This window comes from Sinocyclocheilus rhinocerous, unplaced genomic scaffold, assembly GCF_001515625.1.
Source record: "Sinocyclocheilus rhinocerous isolate Xijiao unplaced genomic scaffold, SAMN03320098_v1.1 scaffold736, whole genome shotgun sequence".
Taxonomy (NCBI): Eukaryota; Metazoa; Chordata; class Actinopteri; order Cypriniformes; family Cyprinidae; genus Sinocyclocheilus; species Sinocyclocheilus rhinocerous.
The window spans coordinates 120,664-142,267 of NW_015631744.1; the positions used below are offsets into that span (position 1 = coordinate 120,664).

The following is a 21,604-nucleotide window of genomic DNA, read 5'->3' on the forward strand; positions in this document are numbered from 1 at the left end:
ATTGTAGAGTGCAATATTATGTTGCCATATTCAAATAAAGATTTAAAAATAAAAATGTTGTCGTATTCAAATAAAGATTTTAAAATGCAGGCTAAGTGTCACTAATTAAACAAGTATATGCTTAGCTAATTGTCAGCCTCTTACATGTGTGCTTCTCATAATTAGTGAAAAGTCCTCTTTAATACTCCTAACCTTTCACAGATTTATTAGCTAGTTTTAGCGCTAAAACGCTTTGTGAAATACTCTTAGAGCAAAAAATAATGAGTCCTAAATCTAGGACTGACATGCCCATTATTTGTAAGATTTTCTCCTAAATCGGCAAGTTGTGAGCTACTTTTAGCCTTAAGATGTTTTGTGAATACAGGCCCTGATTTTTCTCATCTGCAGCTTTGTCTGACAATCAGTCCAACTTCCTCCTGAACGGGAACTTCGTGGTGTCCATGTTTAAAAGGGAGATCACCTTTAAGGGAGCAGAGATCGAGTACAGCGGATCTAACACCACGGTTGAGCGGATCAACTGCACGCAGCGGATCGAGGAGGAGCTCGTGCTGCAGGCAAGTGAACTACACCAAACACAGCCAATCTGAAGAAGTTCACAGTGAAATGACACAAAACCACAGAACAGTTTTAGACTAATGAGCTGTCAAGCATCACATGATGACAACAGAAACCAGTCAACCAGCTAGATATCTTGTTGTGCATCACTTTATTTTCTTAAGCCTGGTTAGGGCACACTGCAAGTTTTTATTGGTATCTTTGTTATCAGTAAAAATATAACTAATAGGTAGATTACCTAAGAATCTGAATTGTGTGAGAATTGTGTGAGAATAAGACCAGTATTGTTTAGTTATTTTAGTATTATTTATATACTATTATAGTTTTTATTAATATTTTGAATGAGCTTTTATTTTTAAATTTTCAGTTTTCATTTTCATTTTAGTTTTAGTGTGTTGTTACATGCTTTGGTCATTTTTAGATTTTATATAAAAATCAAATATAATTTTAAAAGTAAAATATAAATTTCTTAAAAAAACATTTTATGGTTTTGAAATATTTAAATATTTAGCTTTAATTTGTTCATTTCGGTTTTAGTTATTTTAGTGCTACAATGTAAACTTTTTTTTACATGAAAAAAGTTTTCATGTAATATTTATATTTTGTTTTATTTTATTTAAGCGTTTTCAATTAATTAAAATGATTTTATATACAAATTAAATGTAATTTTGTAAAACATATACATTGATTTTAGTTTTTAGGTTTTTTAATAATAGCTTTATTTTAATTTAATTTAATTTAATTTAATTTAATTTAATTAGTTGCCAAGGCAAAAAATCATATACAATTTATATTTTATTTCAGCTTTATTCAATGAATAACCATGATTTTATACAAAATATATTTTTATAATAAGATATACATTAATAAAACAAATTTTAGTTTTTTAAATCATTTAAATATGTAGCTTACTTATTTTTATTTCAATTTTAGTCATTTTAGTGCTTCAACTTAAACGTTGTTTCAGATAGTTGACAAGGCAAAAAAGTTTGTTTTTCCATGTAATATTTTTATTTTTTTTCAGCTTTATTACAGTTAATTAAACTGATTTTTTTTTTTTAGTTAATAATACCAAGACTGAATAAGTCTTTATTCAGGGAATATGTCTTGATTTAAGAATGCTTAGATATGTTTTCCTGGAAAAAAGACAAAAATGCTGCTAAATGAAATGATTAATTAATAAAATGCCTTTATACAATGATTCTGCAGTATAATAGCATTGAAATGTCTTCATCTGAGGGAGATTTACAGGCTTCCTGTGTAATGAATCTGTTGTCGTCTCAGGTTCTGTGCGTGGGAAACCTGTATAATCCTGACGTCAGATATTCCTTCAGTATTCCCATCGAGGAGCAGAGAGAGCAGTTCGTGTGGGATCTGTCAGGCCCCTGGCAGGAGTGCAGCCGCATGTGTCAAGGTGCCGCTTCTGTTTGGGCATTTTGCCTGGTTTTCTGTCCTTAAACACCTTTTTAGCTGAAAGCAAGCCACTTCCACGTCATCTGTGTGTGTTTGTCTGCAGGTGAGCGGCGGCGGAAGGCCGTGTGTGTTCGTAAGAGTGATCATTTGGTGGTTTCGGAGCAGAGGTGTGAGAATCTACCTCGACCCAGAGGCACGATGGAGCCCTGCAATACTGACTGTGAACTCCGGTACAAGCACACGACGCCTCTCATGCTTTATATTAGTAATGCAGCAGTCCCATACTAGTGATGCAGCAAAAGGAGAACTTCAAATTCTACAAACTCTGAATTCACTGAAAATATTTTCATTTTAAATGTTTGATTTGATATTCAGTCTTTGTTTGGAATAACTATTATTTTTTTAAATGGTAACAAATGTTTTCCCTTCAATTAGTGTCACTACAAAAGCATCTTTGATCCAACAGCACAAAATATTGTGTAATATTGTAAAAATATTTTACACTTTTGATATATTTTTACAATTATTTTTTTTTTTTAGCATTTTATGTGCTTTCATCATTTTATTTATTTATTTTATATTTTAAATTTTAAATTTTCTTTCATTTTTATTTCAGTTTTAGTCATTTTAGTGCTTTAACTTGAACTTATTTTATTTCAATACGTTGCCAAGGTAACGTTTCTCTTTTTTTGCATTTAAATACATTTGCATTGTCATTGAGCAGATGCTTTTATCCAAAGCGACTTACAAATGATGACAATAGAAGAAATATTAGTGTTGAAGGTTTCACAGAGGAGGTTTTGGACACCTTTCACTTTTTATCATAAATCAGAAAATGCTGTAACAGCCATAAAAAAATTTTTAGGAACAAAATGTAATATAAATAAATGGGATTGACATATGAACAAACCTCTCTGTAAAAAAAATGGAAAGTCTGGTGTATGTAAGTGCTACTGAAGTGGGAATGTTCGGCTCAGTGCATGAGAAAAAAATTAATTAGAAACAGACTTTATAGAAACGTATTTTAATTGTTACTTTTCTTACCATTAGTCATGTTATGGAGGCAAAATAGCCCAAAATCTCCATATTGACCAGTGCATGTAAAAAGCATAATATTTCATTTTACTTTAAAAAGAGGTTTTTCTTTAGGTGTTGCTGCCTAAGCAAATGATCTGAAATTAAAATATTGTTTACATGTGATATTACAGTTGTGTGGGAGGACAAAATAGTCAACCTCAACAGCCTTAAAAAAATCACCATGTTTATAGGATTAAAATGTTGTATAAAACCAGTGTGAATGATATATGAACAAACCCCTCAGTAAAAACTTTGAGAATATAGATATTAATAAATCTGCTAAGTTTTATGTATGTAAGTGTTACTGAAGTGGAGTCACAAACTGATTATGTTTTAGAAACATATGTTTTGTTTTGTTTCTTGTTTTAAAAACTAAAACTAATAAAAAAAACTGCAAATTAATAAAAAAAACTATCATAAAAACGCTATATAGGTGTCTTTTAAAAAACTACTAAAAATGACAAAAACATGACAAAATTACTAAAATTTTACCTAAAATTAAAGAGAAAAGAGAAACTATAAAAATAAAATATAAAATCTGAAAAAAAAAAAACACAATAATTTGTCTGTATTTTTCTTGCCAAAGATACTGTAGGGAATGTTTTTAAACAATTCTATAAATGCATTTTAAACAATACTAAATTGAATCGTTATTAATCAAATTGGAATTAAGAATTATAAAACCATGATATATGAACAAACCCCTGTATAAAAACCTTCAGAATATAGATATGAATAAATCTGCTAAGTTTTATGTATGTAAGTGCTGCTGAAGTGGAGAAGCAAACTCATTTTTAGAAAACGGCCTTTAAAGATATGTATTGTATTTGAAATCTATAGACGCAAATAGATAAAGTGCAATAATAAAATTTGTGTGAATGATTTGAACAAACCCCTCAGTAAAAACCTTCAGAATATAGAGAGGAATAAAACTCTAAGTTTTGGTGTGTGTAAGCGCTGCTGAAGTGGGGGAAAATCTCTTTAAAGATATGTATTGTAAATTTGAAATCTACAGACGCGAATAGAGAAAGTGTAATAAATTGAAAACCAGACGAATGATATATGAAAAAAAGCCCCACAGTAAAAACCTTCAGAATATAGAGAGGAATAAAACTCTAAGTTTGGGAGTATGTAAGTTCTGCTGAAGTGGGGGAAAATCTCTTTAAAGATATGTATTGTAAATTTGAAATCTACAGACGCGAATAGAGAAAGTGTAATAAATTGAAAACCAGACGAATGATATATGAAAAAAAGCCCCACAGTAAAAACCTTCAGAATATAGAGAGGAATAAAACTCTAAGTTTGGGAGTATGTAAGTTCTGCTGAAGTGGGGGAAAATCTCTTTAAAGATATGTATTGTAAATTTGAAATCTACAGACGCGAATAGAGAAAGTGTAATAAATTGAAAACCAGACGAATGATATATGAAAAAAAGCCCCACAGTAAAAACCTTCAGAATATAGAGAGGAATAAAACTCTTAAGTTTTGGAGTATGTAAGTTCTGCTGAAGTGGTGGAAAAACCTTTTAAAGATATGGATTGTAATCTAAATCTACAAACACAAATAGATAGTGTTATAAAATAAACTCTTTCCACTAGTCTAAAATAAAATAAAATATCCCAGAATTTCCCATTTGAGCAGTGCACGGAAAAATTATGTCTGTAGTGTCTTGCCTTTAAATGATGAAGTGAAGTAAATATATAAGGATCTGTAATTTGCACATTATTTTTATGCTGTTTCTCCTGATTATGTGCCGTTTTGTAATGCGATGTGATTGTGGTTGCAGTGCTCGAAGAGCTGCGGACACGGCGTCCGGACGCGGCAGGCGTACTGTATGAACAATCTGGGTCGCAGGCTGGTGGAGCGAGAGTGTAGCGAGCAGCAGAGAGTCCTGAGCGAACCCTGCAATGACGTGCCCTGTCCTGACTGGAGCGCCAGCGAATGGAGCGAGGTACTGACCACAGCTGAACCAGACGCTAATCACATCCAACCGTACTTATATTCTGAAGCATCATGATGCCCTCATGCTGTTTTGATCTGGTGTTTCTTATAGTAGTACTGTATACTAGTCGAACACTAGGGTTATTATAGATAAATAAATCTAAAAACCATAAATAACATTTCATTACTTGGGAAAAAAACTGAAATAGAATAAAATATATATATTAAAATACATATTTTATTTCAGCTAATTGCCAAGTTAAGATTTCTAATTTTTCAATTACTTTAACTTGATGTAAACTAAATAAACCAATACTATAAAGAATAAAAGTGAAAAAAACACTGTAATTTAAAAAAAAAAAACTACTAAAAATGACAAAAACACCCAACAAAATGACTGAAAATTAACAAAATTAACTTTAAAATGAAAACAGAAAATGAAAAAAAAAAAAATAAATAAATAAATAATTCAAAATATTAACAAAATGTATAATAGTCTGCAGCAAAATACAAAGTGTACTGTTGTTTTCTAAATTCAATAAATTTTCAGATTATGAAAATTTAATCTCTAATTTGTCTGTATTTTCCTTGCTAAAGATACATTGGGGAAAGTTTTTAAGCAATCCTATAAATGCATTTAAAAAAATACTAAAGTGAATAAAATTGAATTGAATCATTCTGAATTTGTGAAAAATCGCTTTTGAATTGAAACAAATTGTACTAACATGACTAAAACTAAATAAAGATTAATAAATAAAAATTAATACATACTACATGGACATATTAATAGAATACACAAAAAAAATAATAAAACTGACAAGAAAACTAAACTAAAAAAAGAGACAAAAATGAACAAAATTGCTAATTACTAATATTAGAAAAATGTGAAAAATTACTAAAAACTAAAAACACCACAAATTGCTGAAACGTTTATATTAAAATGAAAACAGAAAATATAAAAATAAAATCTATTTTGAAATATTAACACAAATTATAGTAGTATATCAGTGCTACTCAGTATCATTACAAACATTATGAACACTATAAATGTGCATTTTTGTAGCTCCTCTCACTGTACGACAAATCCTTTAAATTGAACCATATTTATAACATAACATGAATGCTAAATATGAATATAAACCAAACATAAATTATAGTGGCATTCATTTTAAACAATATTTGTTATAAACGCAAAGCTTCACATTTATTTAAAGTGAAACTTAAACTAGCACTATGTGGGAAATGCGCTAAACAAATGAATGTGGGCTCATGTACCTCTCTGATTCGACACCAATCCAATTTTTTATTTATTTATGACATTAATTGCATATATAAGTTGCCTATAAAAAAAAAAATGTGACTTGTTTTCCGGAGAATACGGTACTTTGAGACTCTGTGCATCTGTTCACATCAGTGTCTGGTGACATGCGGGAAGGGCGTCAGACACCGACAGGTGCTTTGCATTCTGGGAGACGAGAAGCTGAATGAGCAGCGCTGTGACCCAAACACCAAACCCTCGGCGGTGGGCGGCTGTGAGCTTCCCGAATGTGCGTCCTGGCAGGTCGGAGCCTGGAGTCCGGTGAGAAACAGACGCTCGGTTCCTTTGTCATGTCAGTTTCTGTCACCAGACGTTCTGAATGGGAATGATGGTGTTTTTAGTGCACGGTGAGCTGCGGTCAGGGCTATCAGATGCGTGCGGTCAGGTGTGTGTCGGGAGCTTACGGCGAGACAATGGATGACAGGGATTGTAACGCAGCCGCCAGACCTCGAGACAGTCAGGTGAACAAACACAATCACGTGCTTCATCTGCACTAGTGCTCAAATCACGATTTTTAATGGTTTTAATGAAAGTAGTCTCTTCTGCTCACAAAGGCTGCATTTATTTGATCAAACATACAGTAAAAATTTTGAAATATTATTACAATTTCAAATAGCTATTTTCTGTGTGAATTTACGTTAAAATGTAATTTATTCCTGTGATCAAAGCTGAATTTTCAGCATCATTACTCCAGTCTTCAGTGTCACATGATTCTTCAGAAATCATTCTAAGATTCTAAAGTTTGGAGTCAGATTAAAAAAAAAAAGTTAAAAATTAATACTTTTATTTAGCAACGATGCATTAAATTGATCAGAAGTGACAACAAAGACATTTATAACATTACAAAAGATTTCTATTTCAAATAAATACTGTGCTTTGAACTTTCTATTCATCTTTGAATCCTGAAAAATAAAGTGTATCACAGTTTCCACAAAAATATTGGGCAACTGTTTTCAACATTGATAATAATCAGAAATGTTTCTTGAGCAGCAAATCAGAATATTAGAATGATTTCTGAAGATCATGTGACACTGAAGACTGGAGTAATGATGCAAAAAAATTCAGCTTTGAGCACAAGAATCAATTACATTTTAACAGATATTCATATAGAAAACAGCTGTTTGAAACTGTAAAAATATTTCACAATTTTTACTGTATTTTTGATCAAATAAATGCAGCCTTTGTGAGCAGAATTTACTTTTTTTTCATTTTGACAAATGTTAATGATTCCAAAATTTTGTCCAGCAGGGTATAATAACCAACATCATCTCTTACCTATGAATCTGATGTGTTTATGTGTAGGACTGTGAGTTGTCAGCTTGTCCTCGCGCAGCGTCAGTGTTTAACACACCCAGACCAGCAGAAGTGGGTCAGAGACACACACAGTGGAGATACGGCTCATGGACCAGCGTGAGTAACATTTCATATAAAATGATCTCATTTGACTCACTTGCGTTTGTTTTTATCTCTTCTAATGAACACCTAAGACAAAGTTGATCGTAGGGCTACCCTCGACTAAAGATTTTTCTGGTCGACTAGTAGTCGTTCATTTTAAGCATTAGTCGACTAATTGCATGTTTATTATTTATTATTATATATGCAATTTAAATCATAATATTGAGCCTTTAATTGCCTACATAGCCTAATAAGTGCTCAATCACATGCATAAAGCTTGTCAGAGTGCACCGGCAGAAGTAATGAATATGAATGTGTCAGGGAAAAACAGCAAGGAGACTGCATTAACATTTTAATAAATTATTGTTAAACTAGTGCTTTTTTTGTTTTCGGTTTAAGAGATGAAGTCGGCGACACTGACTTGTCATCTCCGCAGTAGTGGAACGCCCCTGTATGCATGTTTCATACGGATTACATAATCTGAGAATATTCGTTGTCCATTTGAATTGGTTCATTTGAAAGTAGGCATTTCGCTCTTTCTCTGTATATTTTTTCATGTCTGTAAGTCAAGTATACACAGAGTTTTGGAGTTCTGCGCTCAAGTTCACAAAGACCGAGACGGCAGAAAGCGCGTCCTGTTGGCTTTCATTGTTTTACAAAAGTGCAATGTTTTGTTGTTATTGTGAGTAGGGCTGGATGATATGGCCAAAATTTATATCACGATATATTTCTTAATTTCGGTCGAGTTTTGGTTCCTTGCCGCTGTCGCCTGTAGCTTGCTTAGTTGGGGACACTTAATTTCCAGCGATATCGTCGACTTGATTGCACAGATACTATTTAAACTGAACTGAGCTGGATGATCACATCACTGAATCAACGATGAACTGACTTTAACTGAAAATTGAGTGTTTACTATTGTCTTTTTGCATTATTGACACACTATTTTCCTAATTAATACTGTAAAGCTGCTTTGACACAATCTGTATTGTTAAAAGCGCTGTATAAATAAATGTGACTTAAAAAAGCCTCATAAAAACAAATGTCTGTACCTACAAACTTATGAAAAATTAATCGAAGTCTATGAAATCTCCTCCTATAAAACTATATAATATTTTAGAAGAAAAAAACCCCAGCACAAATAAATTAATGTTCACCTTTTATTTGTATTTAGCCTTCAAACAAACAAGAAATGTGAAATCACTGTCAAATAAACATCTCAGACTCACCTAATTAATATTAATCTTTAACTTCAAACTATAGGCTAACATACACTACCAGCCAAAAGTTTTTGAACAGTAAGATTTTTAATGATGCTGAAAATTCAGCTTTGATCACAGGAATAAATTACATTTTAAAATATATTCAAATAGAAAGCAGTTATTTGAAAATTTAATTTAATTTAATTTAGTTTTGTTTTGTGTAATGTTTCTCATCAAATTTCATTTCACTGTGATGTTTCTGACAATAAGGAGCTACTAGATTATTAAAACTTCATTTGTATGATCAGTAAATACATGTAATTTAAACCCAACTGTGAAGCAATTACACTCACTATTATCCTCTCTTCAAAAAGCTTTAAAAACATCCCGCATTATAGAACAATTTTTATTTATTTGCTTTCCCCTGTATTCCCCCACTTGTTTTTGTTCTGTAATGCTGTATATTTGTTAAGATTTGTGTGAAAAAAAAAAAAAGTTTTAGTTAACATTACGCTGGTAAAAGAGGAAAATGGTGTGCTACATAAAGCTACATAAAATACAACCATTCTGAATATGCACACATTTTTTCACACAAATATTGGGCAAAATTTGAAACTGAAATTGAAACCCATTGACTAACTAAAGGAAGTTATTGCAGTGCATTTTTGTTTTGCTCATTTTGAGGTGTGCTGCCTGAAGAGGTGTCTCGGTAGGCAGCTGTCTGTAGGTGTGGTTTGTGTTGATTGTGGCGTGTGTTTTTGGTGCAGTGCTCGGTGTCGTGTGGTGTGGGTCGCTCCACGCGGCGGGTCGTGTGCATGAGCTACCATCATCAGCTGGACGAGTCGTTCTGTGACCCAGACGAGCGTCCCAGCACTGAGCAGGAGTGTGCGGCCGCCCCCTGCCAATCCTCCTACCACTGGCCTAACAACCAGCCCCACTTTCCCTTGAATATTCGTTTTTTTTCACACGGTACATTACAATTTTTGCTTAAAAAATTGATTGATGTGTAAATTCACCTGTAGCATTTAAAAATGATTGATTTTAGTTTGTAGTGTTTTATTTTCAATTATTTAGTCAAAATAGTATAGATTTTTAATATACAAAATAATTTTAATATTACATTTTTTTATTTATAATGGAAAAAATATTATTGTTATTATTATTATTAGTAGTAGTATTTTTATTATTATTAAAAATAGAATTATATAAATATATTTATAAATTTTAAATATTTTTATATGCAAATCATTTATTTATCAGATATTGGCCATAACATAACTGCTTATTGTATCAGCCAGAATTTTAATATCAGTGCATCCCTAAAATTACGAAATGACTAAAATATCTACTTAAGATCAAATCTACATATTATGATGCCATTTTATTACTGCATTGACTGATTGAGCGCATGATCATTATTAATGTCCGCTGCGCTTGTTCTCCGTCTCACGTGTGTTTTGCGAGCAGTGCATGCGTGTGTGGATCCTCTTACACAATCACAGTCTGTTTGCTTTAGTCCAATGTTTCATATTTCATGCTCTCTGTCATCTGACTGCAATTTCCTTCATTAGCACATGTGCCCATTAGCTTTGATCCGCTGCTGCGAGCACTGATGCATGCTGGGATTGGATGAGTTCCAGAGTGTGTGAGGCTTTCATACTGGACTTTATTAGTGTGGTTTGTGGATTATATGAAGATAATGCCATGTAATACAGGCTGTAAAGAGACGTATTTTGCCGGAGGAACACAAACTCGTATAGAAAGTCATGTGACGTCAACCTCCCGCTGATAGCTATGTGAGAAAATGAGTCCTTTAACGGCTCTGAACGATAATGACTCAACAGATACAGATTCATTACAATATATTACTCAATCACTGATGCAATGTGTTTTTCATATTACAGTACTAAGAATTAGAGGTGAAATGTGTTGAACTGGCATTGAAATAATTTCATAATGCAAAAAAATAATGCATTCGGGTCTGTTTTGACCTCTACTAAATACATAAACATTTCTTAAAACTGCATAGTTTTTAGTGAGGCAATGAAACTTTGCAAATATGTTAAGACCCTCTAAATATGCATCATTAATTTTTTTCAGATTTTTGACAGTTATTTTTTAAGAGATATAACACGTTTCGTGTTCGGGTCATTTTTGACCCGGGTATGTATGGAGCACCACTAGGTGTCAAAAATACTTATCTATGAAGTTATATTAGTGTCTAAAAACTGTTGTAAAATATATTTAGCCTTTTTCACATATCTCAAACACTTTTGGGACTGATTTTTGTTGATAAATATAAATATGTGCATCTATTGATGAACCACTGCAGCATAAAAATGCATCACTTTATTCATCTGAAAGTGAAAGTTTATACAAGTAAAATGAATTTAGTTTGTTTGAAAACTTTTCAGAGTAATATTTATGTTGTTTTGTTGGAAATAAACATGTAGGTTTTTTGAGCAATCATGAGTTATAAATTCAAAGGAATTTAATTAAATTCTATTAATTCCAATGGGATTAATATTGGTAATTCTCAGATAAATGTCATACAATAATATATTCAAATACAATTTCTCATCAATATTGTAAAAAATATATAGTTATTTTGCATCATAGTTGTTTGTGTAGTTCATGTGTAATTTGAAATTTCAAAGATTATCTACTTTTTATTTATTAATCAAAAGAGGTAAATGCAGTAATAACATTAAAAAAAAAATCACATTCACTCATTAATGAGAAGTTGCTGATCAGATACAATATATTGGGAAAATATTCCCAAGTAATTAAGTAATGACTTTTTTTATAAAATAAAAATATTTTCTTATGCATAATGAGGCTTCATTTTCTTTATGCAATATATAGGATTGAATAAACTTTATTAATCCCCAAAGGGAAATTGACATACAGTCAAACCTTCAACATTTCTCACATTATCACAGTTTATTCACTACAGTTTAGAAAATGCTAATAAAATATAAGAACAAATTCATCTTGATGATGTCAGATAACTTTGATAGAAAGGTATGGAATGAATTCGGTTGAATAGCTGTCAGATGTTAAATTCAGGCACACGATTAGATAAAACCAATTTAGCTCAACTAATCACCAAGCAATGCTTAATTTTCTTCAGTCTGTGGTGTAAAGAGCTCACATTAGCAATTAAAGAAAAACACTTCAGCAGAACATGCTCAGCTCAAAGTGTCTGAATCATTTTTGATCCCAGATTTTACTGGTAGTCCACTGTATGAAGTATAATATGTCACAGTTCACTTTATTTTGCTATCCTCACTTACATAAATGAACTGTAGTGTCCTGCACCCACTAGAAAAATAATCTGTGACCCTGGAGCACAAAAGCAGTGTTAAGTCACTGGGGTATATTTGTAGCAATAGCCAACAATACATTGTATGGGTCAAAATTACTGATTTTTCTTTTATGCCAAAAATCATTAGGATATTAAGTAAAGATCATGTTCCATGAAGATATTTAGTAAATGTCCTACTGTAAATATATCAAAACTTAATTTTTGATTAGTAATATGCATAGCTAAGAACTTCATTCGGACAAGGTCGTGGTTTGTCAGGACGCAGACGGACGCAGCACCAATCACTGCGACGAGAGAGTCAAACCCGACCAATCCAAGAGCTGCGACTCCGGACCCTGTCCACACTGGAACTACGGCGTCTGGGGACAGGTCAAACACACAATACCTGTGCATTCAGAGAGTGACATAATTAACACTACATTAACATTACAATGAACATGACTTGAAGTTAATTAAAATGCTGTTAAAATAGAATCATTATAATTATTATTCATTATAATATCCATATAATATTATGTTTATTTTTAATTATTCTTAATTAGTTTATATGCTAGTATTTGTAATAATAAAATTATAATTTATTTTAATTAATTTAGTTTTATTCATTAATAAAATAATTGTGTATTATTTTGTATTCCACAATGTTTAACGAGTCAAGAGACACGTTGATTATAAATATTAAATAATATTATTTAATTCAGTAATATTTAATAATATTATTTATTCATTACCAAAACAAATCTCAGTATGGACTATTAATATTTCTATTAACATTTATTATATTTAATATGTTTTCAATAGTGCTGTCAAACGATTAATTGCATCTAAAATAAAAGTTTTTGTTTACATAATATATGTGTGTGTACTATAAATATATTTATTATATAAATATTACATATTTTCTGAAATACATACATGCATGTGTGTATATTTATATATACATAAAAAATATACAAAATACACACACATATATTATGTAAACAAAAACTTTTATTCAGTACCAAAACAAGTTTCAATAAGGACTATTAATAAATATGATTATATTTATGTTTTCATATTTCATATTATATTGATACATTATATTTATTTAATAACAATATAATTATTTTGATAATATTTGCATAATAATGTATTTTAATTATTATTTGTATTAATTATTACAATAATTTTGTATTTTGTATATAATCCACAATGCTCAGTATAAGTCAACAGCAATACTGATTATAAATATTATATATAATTAATTCATTACCAGAAATACTTATTTTTTCATTCTTTTGAGTGGAAATAATAATAATATTTTTGTTGATTATTAATTAATAAATTATAATTGTATTATAATAATAAAATGTATTATTTTAAATACAATTTTATTATTTTTTCAATCCAAAATGTTCAACAAGAGAATTATTGATTGTAAAAATGAAATAAAATTCAATCAGCATTGAGTAAGAGTATCATAAATATAGATAAATGAATTATGAAATGACTCATAACTCATTATTTATGTGTTCTATGTTCTTTGTGAGTATTTGAATATTGCACCTTTAGCTTTAGCTTTAGTCCTGGAGTCTCTTCTGCCTGGTTTATGAGTTGAGAAGCTGAAGTGTGCTGATGGTGGAGTGTCTCTCTCTCTCTGTCCTGTAGTGCTCACCCTCATGTGGCGGCGGTCAGCGCACGCGTCTAGTGGTCTGTCAGCGTCCGAGCGGTCAGAGGTTAAACGAGCACAGCTGCGACGCTCTGGACAAACCGGCCGATGTGGAGCAGTGTAACGGCCAGCCCTGCGCCGCCGCTGCTTCATGGCACAGACGAGCGTGGAAGCCGGTACGATAGATAGCAGCTGTCTGTGTGTCTGTCTGTCTGTCTGTCTGTCCATCAGACGCCCAAAGACACGCCCAAACAGGGTTCAGTTCAGTTCGAAGCACACCCAGACCTCGCTCACAAACACCAAAGATCAGGAGCCGGTTGCATTCACTTAGCCTCTATGTTAAAGGGTTAGTTCACCCAAAAATGAAAATTCTGTCATTAATTACTCAACCTCATGTCGTTTCAGACCCGTAAGACCTTCGTTCATCTTCGGATCACAAATGAAGATATTTTTGATGGAATCTGAGAGCTGTCTGACCCTCCATAGACAGCAATGCAACTGAAATGTTCCCAAGGTCCAGAAACGTAGCAAGGAGATCTGTAAAATAATCCAAGTGACATCAGTGGTTCAACCGCAATTACCAACCAGCAGTTAACCGGTAGACTAATCTACGTTTTTATGTAACCAAATTTTATAAATCTCGACCAGTCTTAAAGAACAAAATTAGATGACTAACTTTTAAGACTAGTCTAAACCTTTTATGCAACTTAAGCGAAAATTCACTTAATTTTGGTGCATTTTGCAGAAAGCAAGTCTAAATATCTCCAGTAAATGCATCTTGATTTAAGAATATTTTGTACTGGAAACAAGAAAAAAACACATTTTTTGCAGTGAATCTTCGGGCCACCTAAGCAGATTAAAAACAGTGATTAAAAACATGTTTGCACGGTCTATGAATTAGAGGAAGCGTGTCTGATAAACAGAGAAATAAATCGTGCAATTTTATTTGTACTCGTTTGAGCTGTAATCTAAAAACACAAGTGTATATTTGTGTATAAGAGTTTAATATTTGAATTATTATTATTATGACAATTACCCAGCAGCCACTTATTGTATATTATATTTGTATCTTTGTACAGAATGAGTATTTTTAAAATCATCAATTCGTCTTATATTATTTAATATTTCAAACTGGTGCTCGTGACGTTGACTTGTACAGAGGAAAATAATTTTTGTTAGTGCTTTGTTTTTATTTTGATCGCGATGTGAAATTAGTTTTTAGAAGATCTGCAGTTTTATGTTTTTCAACAGAAATCGTGGCTGCAGGATATAAACATATCTAAGTATAAATAACCACACTTTAGTTAGTTTGACAAGCGATTGCGACACTTCGACGTGGACTGAAACACTCAAGGAAAACTTGATAAATGACAAATGAAAGAAATACCTCATCGTTCAGTCTTTGTCTCTAAATGCACTCGCAAAATGTAATAAAGCAGAAATGTAATAAAATCAAACGACCAAAGATTTCAGCCTCGTCTAACCCTCATAATGCATTCAACATCTTGTTATTTCATAAAACTGAATATTTTTTAACTAAAACCATATTGTGTTTGATCAGTGACTTCTCATTAATGAGTAAATATGAAAAAAATGTTTTGAATTGTACTGCTTTTACTCCTTTTTTTAATAATTAAAAATCGAGAAATTCTTTGAAATTTCAAATGACGCATGAACCACACCAAAAAAAAACTATGATGCAAAATAACTATATATTTTTTATAATATTGATGAGAAATTATATTTGAATATATAATTGTATGAAATTTATAAAAACGTGCAATCTGAGAATTATATTAATAGTTTTAACTGCATTGAAGTGAATGGAATTTAATTCCTTTTAATTCATAACTCATGATTTCTCCAAAACAGCCCACATTTATGAAACCTTCATATTTATTTCTAACAAAACAGCCTAAATATTACTCTGAAAAGTTTTCAAATGAGATAAATTCATTTTAATTGCATAAACTTTCAGTTCCCGATTTTAAAAAGTGATCAATTTTTCACGCCGCAGTCTTTTACCAATAGACGTACATATTCATGTTTATCAACAAAATTCAGTCCCAGAAGTATGTGAGCTATGGAGAACAGGTTAAATATATTTCACAAAAGTTTTCAGACACTAATATAATTTCATTGGTAAGTATTTTTGACACTTAGGGGTGCTCCATAAATACCCGGGTCAAAAATGACCCGAACACGAAACGTGTTATATCTCTTAAAAGATAATTGTAAAAAATCTGAAAAAGCCCAAATGATGTGTATTTTAAGGGTCCTAAAGCATTTGCAAAGTTTCATTCCCTTACTAAAAACTAAGTTTTTAAAAAAGTTTTTACGTGTCAAAATGCATTAAGAGGGTTAACGAGTGATACGTTTGTACTGCTCGTCATCAGGTATCAACACTGAGATTTGGTGCTAATTAGGATTGAATCACTAAGTTACTATCTACTTCATTGTTTGTCTAAATGTAGCGCTGAGTTTTTTTTTTGTATCATTGTTACTCAGAATTTGACTTCATGCGTCGTTATCGTTAAGGTTGCAGTCGGTTTCTGCAAACGAAACCTTGAGAGCATTTTAGCTCTTATTTGATCAACTACCATAATAAAACCACAACCTATCGACTCTTTCAGACGGTGATTGATTGACATGGGAAATTTGTATATTATTTTTATAGAGAAAAAAAAGGAGAAAAGTTGCAAATTTTCGTGTTCAGGTAATTAAACCTCGTTCGCAGTGAATTAATTGCCATCTGAATGAGTTTTATACAAATACGTCACATTATTCTATATTTTTTGTAATATTTCTTAAGTTTCAGAACACAAATACCTCTTTTATGCCGTATGTTTGATCGATTGTCTGGCCATTTCTAATAGTTTCGAAGGATTGTTTTATTTATTTGTTTACAGCCGGAGATTCAGTGCTGCAGCTTTTATATGCAAATGTCTTGTTTGATTGTGTTTTGAATCATAAAGTAACTGTATATTTGTCTCAATCTTCATTGTGAAGCGATCAAGCAGTTCATTTCTCTTCTGATCCGCTGGTTTCTCGTCTTTGTTTCTGTTCATCTTGTTCTGGTTTCTTTCTCTCTGTTCTCTCATCGCTCATGATGATGTATGATTTTGTTTTTCTCATAAATATGTTCAACTGAACGTCCCACTCAGTTTGTTCCAGAACTATTTCACACTGTAAAAATTATTAAAATACATAAAGGTTGTGAATGCTTGTGTTGTTTTCTTAGTCTGTTGGGCTTTTAGCCACATCTGAAGGGGTTTCTATGTTCATTGAGTTTTTATCGACATTCTTTTTGGTTAATATGTGCATGAATTAATATATATGGAAAAAAGGGGGAAAGTTTTTATTTTAGCTGCTGTAATTCTTAATTAATGTATTATTTATAGTGGAGTCAAACGATTAATCGCGATTAATCGCATCCAAAATAAAGGTTTTTGTTTACATAATATATGTTTGTGTACTGTGTATATTTATTATGTATATATAAATACATACACACACTGTGTATATTTATTATGTATATATAAATACATACACACATGCATGTATATATTTCAGAAAAATGTTACGTTTATATATTAAATATATTTATATATAATATAAATTATATGAATATAAATATATACATGTAAATACAAAATATATACGGTATGTGTGTCTTTATATATACATAATATATAAACACAGTACACACACATATATTATGTAAACAAAAACCTTTATTTTGGCTGCGATTAATCGCGATTAATCGTTTGACAGCACTAATTATTTACCATTTTTAATCATATATATCATCAAAATGCTTTTTAACAGTTTTAGTGATGCATTTTAGCTATGCATCAATCATGTAACAATATTTCACATTATAATGTGTAAATATATATTTATGTAATATATAAGGCAAGCTCAAAGACATGATTCAAATCAAACTCAATAAAGCTGCATACAATTATAAAATAAGTATCAAAATGCTGTTTAAAATTGTTTTGGAGTATTTTAATAGATCTGCATCGAAGTTAAGTCATATTTCATGTTTTAATATATAATTCAAGCTTAATGACATTTCAAATCAAGTCTCTCAATTAATATAAGCTCAATAAAGCTGCATAAAATAACAAAATAATTATCAAAATGCTGTTTAAAACCATTTTAGATGGAGTATTTTAATATATATGCATTGGTCATGTAATATTATGCAATATTTCACATTTATATATATATATATATAATGCAAGCTTAAAGACAATTCAGTTCAAGTCTCTCAATTAATAAAAGCTCAATAAAGCTGCATAAAATAAAATGATTATCAAAATGCTGTTTAAAACCATTTTAGATGGATTATTTTAATATATATGCATCAGTCATGTAATAGTATGTAATATTTCATATTTTGATATAAAATATATATTAGTGTGATATATGATGTGAGATGTAATTCAAGTCGAGCCACTTTGATCGTAATTTTAATTTGGCAGGATCATGCATTAAGAAAAGATATGGAAACTATTAAAGGCAATTATTCATAAGCATGTTTATGTGAGATACGCGTTTAGCTTTACAGCTTATAGAAATAAAATCCAACTTAATCTTAGACACATTCTGCTGTTTCCGGAGACATTAATGTGCTTCATGAAATCCTGCGAAGTGCCAGAAAAGGCCTTGCGTCTTGTGAGTTTTACGATGTTTTCTTGAAGGTTTATATAAGAGAAGTGGCGGGTCGCTGCAGCTGGGAATCATTTGGCTAATGGCTCGGCTGTAATGCGTTTGGCTTTTACAGCAACATTGGCTGATATTAATCAGAGCTGGCCAGAGTCCTTCATCTGAGAGTTAAAACAGTGTTTATAGAGCAGAAAAACCCTAGAACAGCCTCGTAATCATCGCGGGTTTCAGATTGCACTTAAAAGCCTCTTCGGATTTCCCTCTCGCTGTTTAGAAACGACAAACACTCGTTTGAGTCCAGCAAAAGGCACACTTTCAGATCACATAAAATGTTGAATGTTGATACAGAAATGTATTTATGTTCTTGTGCCGTTTACGGCGATCAGGCGGTGTAATTAAAGCACAGCATGGTTTATAATGTGGTGATTTGATTATAAAGCAGTGCTGCATTTCTTTAAGAGAGACGGCATTTGATTTCTGTTCTCTGTATTTGTGTTTATAACATCCTTAATTGTGTTTCATTGCAAATTCTCTCTCAATAACAGAAATAAAACATTGTAATGTTTTGTGCTTAGTAGAAAGCGTTTAGCAGAGAATGCTACAAATCCATTGATTTCAATCAGAAGAGTGTTTCATGGTGATACAATTGAGTCAGTTTTTCGTTTTTGGTCTCTAGCTTTCATTAATGCTCTTTTTTTACACATAATTTTCCTTCTTTGATTCTAACAAATATCAAACTTAAAGAGCTTATATAATTGCTAGATATAATTATATAATTGCTGTTTTATGTTTTCGTAAGAAACTTGTTATTGCATGCAATTTTTAAGAGAATAAAGATTAAGAAAATAAAATGATTTTAAAGTAATAAAATATTTAGTGTTAAAAACCTTTAGAATAAACATTTTAGATGTAATAAAATTTAACAATTAATAAAATTTTAGATGTTAGAAAATTTAACAATGAATAGAATTTTAGATGTAATAATGCAATAATAAAATATTGCATTAGTAATAAAATATTTGGAAATAACATTTTAGAAATAATACAATTTTTAGACAAAAAAAGTAATAAGTAATATATTTTTAGACATAATAAAATTCTACAACTCGTTGCCACAGAAATAAGCTTTGCTGCTGATGTGGTGTTAAATAACAAACAAATAAATGACTATTGTTTTTATTAGTTTTTATTAATATTCTGAAATATTAATAATATTCAGTTTTCCTTTTTCAATTAAATTCTAGTTCGTTTTAGTAATTTTGTTGTGTGTTTTTGTAATTTTTTGTAGTTTTTGTTTTATTATTATCGTTATAAATTTCAATTTTAGTTTCATTTTAGTTATGCTTTTGCTGAAATTAAAAGTTTTTTATTGTACTTTATTTCAGTTGTATATTTTATTTTAACATTTACTTTATTTCATCTATGTTTTGTTGTTGTTGTTGTTTCAGTGGTTTTGGTTTCAGTTTTAGTTAACTATAATAAACTCATTTCCAGCACTGGCTCTGATCTACACCAAACACCCTTAAACACCTGTTTCAGTTTTCTGATTATTGCTAATATTCTCTCTGAGACGGGGGCCGCAAATTATTATTCCATCATTTGGGTTTGTTTGTGGCTCGTCCCTCATAAATCATCATGTCAGCGCTCTCTAATAATGCAGCCGTTGTCTGAATTTACCCAGAAACCCCTCGACCTAATGACCGCAGGAAGTCGTGTGACTAGAGATGTTTGGCATTTTGATGTTTGTATGTGAGATTTCTATTATGTTTTATTATGAGTATGACAGCGAGATTCACGTTTGTTGAATTGCACCGCAAAACTAGCTGTATTTATGCGTTTATAAGCACCGGTAATGTTATTTATTCTCTTTACATTGATGATTGATTGCAGTATTATGATGTAGTTTATTGGTATTGTTAAAACATGGTAACTTACCTCATTGTGATGATAAACTCTACCTTTATTCATTTAAGATATGAAATGAGAAGAATACAAGCAACCAAGAGAAAGCAATATTTATCTTAACCAATTGTACTTGTGATAATAAATAAACTGCCTTTATTATGAGCGAAAAAAGCAGATTTTGAGTAGAAACACTTACCAGAAAGTGCGTCTGGTTTTTGTTGCGTCTTGATGAGGATCCAGCGTTGCCAACTTATAATCAACTCAACTTTATTGTTCCAGTCAAAACAGATTTAAACCATCATGAGCTTCAGCCAAAAGCCTAATGAAGTCCGTTTTATTCTCCTGGAAACTAATTAAAACCCTCGTGTTGTAATGTTGAACTGACTGTGGAAAGTTAGTGCAGAAACATATTCATGTTCTTATGCAGTCCATCTTTAGTTTATGGCAATTAGGCTGTAATTAAAGCAGGACATGGCCCTGAATCTGTACGATGTTGTGATTTGATTAGAAGCCAGTGCTGATTTGTGATTATATTATAATTATAATGTGATCCATATGGAGAAACGACTCTGATTTCACGCACGTTTTTTTGTGTCTGTCCAAGTTTTCAGTCAGCATTAATTACGCTCGGTAATTATCATGGTTATTATCATAAACAGCAACTAAAACCAGTAAAAAAAAATGGTTACTTAAAATTAAATATTTCTAAACTAAAAGTGAAATAAAGATGAATAAAACTATATAGACACAATTAATAACAATACTAATAAAAAGCACAAAGCACAACAAAATTGCTAACATTTTAACTAAAATTACAAAACAAAAATTAAAATATGCAATATATGTAATTTATTCATCAATGTCAAAATGACAATCATTTTGATTACTCTTTGTAGTATTAAAAAATCTATATTTTTATAAAATCTAAATTGCATATATTGTCTATCTATCTGTCAATCTATATATATATATATTAGTGCTGTCAAACGATTTATCGCAATTAATCACATCCAAAATAAAAGTTTTTGTTTACATAATATATATATGAGTGTGTATTGTGTATATTTATTATGTATATATAAACAAACACACATACATGTATATATTTAAGAAAAATATGTTACGTTTATATATTAAATATATTTATATAT

The 21,604-nt window shown here is 30.9% G+C and overlaps 1 protein-coding gene across 1 annotated transcript in view; it reads left to right on the forward strand.

Annotated features, from left to right (window-relative positions):
• Window positions 1-21,604, forward strand: part of LOC107741966 (A disintegrin and metalloproteinase with thrombospondin motifs 20-like) — a 125,189-nt gene that overhangs the window by 78,857 nt on the left and 24,728 nt on the right. Inside the window, exons 18-27 of the mRNA XM_016554793.1 lie at window positions 388-554; window positions 1,840-1,969; window positions 2,072-2,244; window positions 4,832-4,996; window positions 6,401-6,565; window positions 6,646-6,765; window positions 7,607-7,714; window positions 9,666-9,867; window positions 12,453-12,595; window positions 13,874-14,050. Coding sequence (XP_016410279.1) covers window positions 388-554; window positions 1,840-1,969; window positions 2,072-2,244; window positions 4,832-4,996; window positions 6,401-6,565; window positions 6,646-6,765; window positions 7,607-7,714; window positions 9,666-9,867; window positions 12,453-12,595; window positions 13,874-14,050 — 1,550 coding nt within the window. The remainder of the gene's footprint in view (window positions 1-387; window positions 555-1,839; window positions 1,970-2,071; window positions 2,245-4,831; window positions 4,997-6,400; window positions 6,566-6,645; window positions 6,766-7,606; window positions 7,715-9,665; window positions 9,868-12,452; window positions 12,596-13,873; window positions 14,051-21,604) is intronic.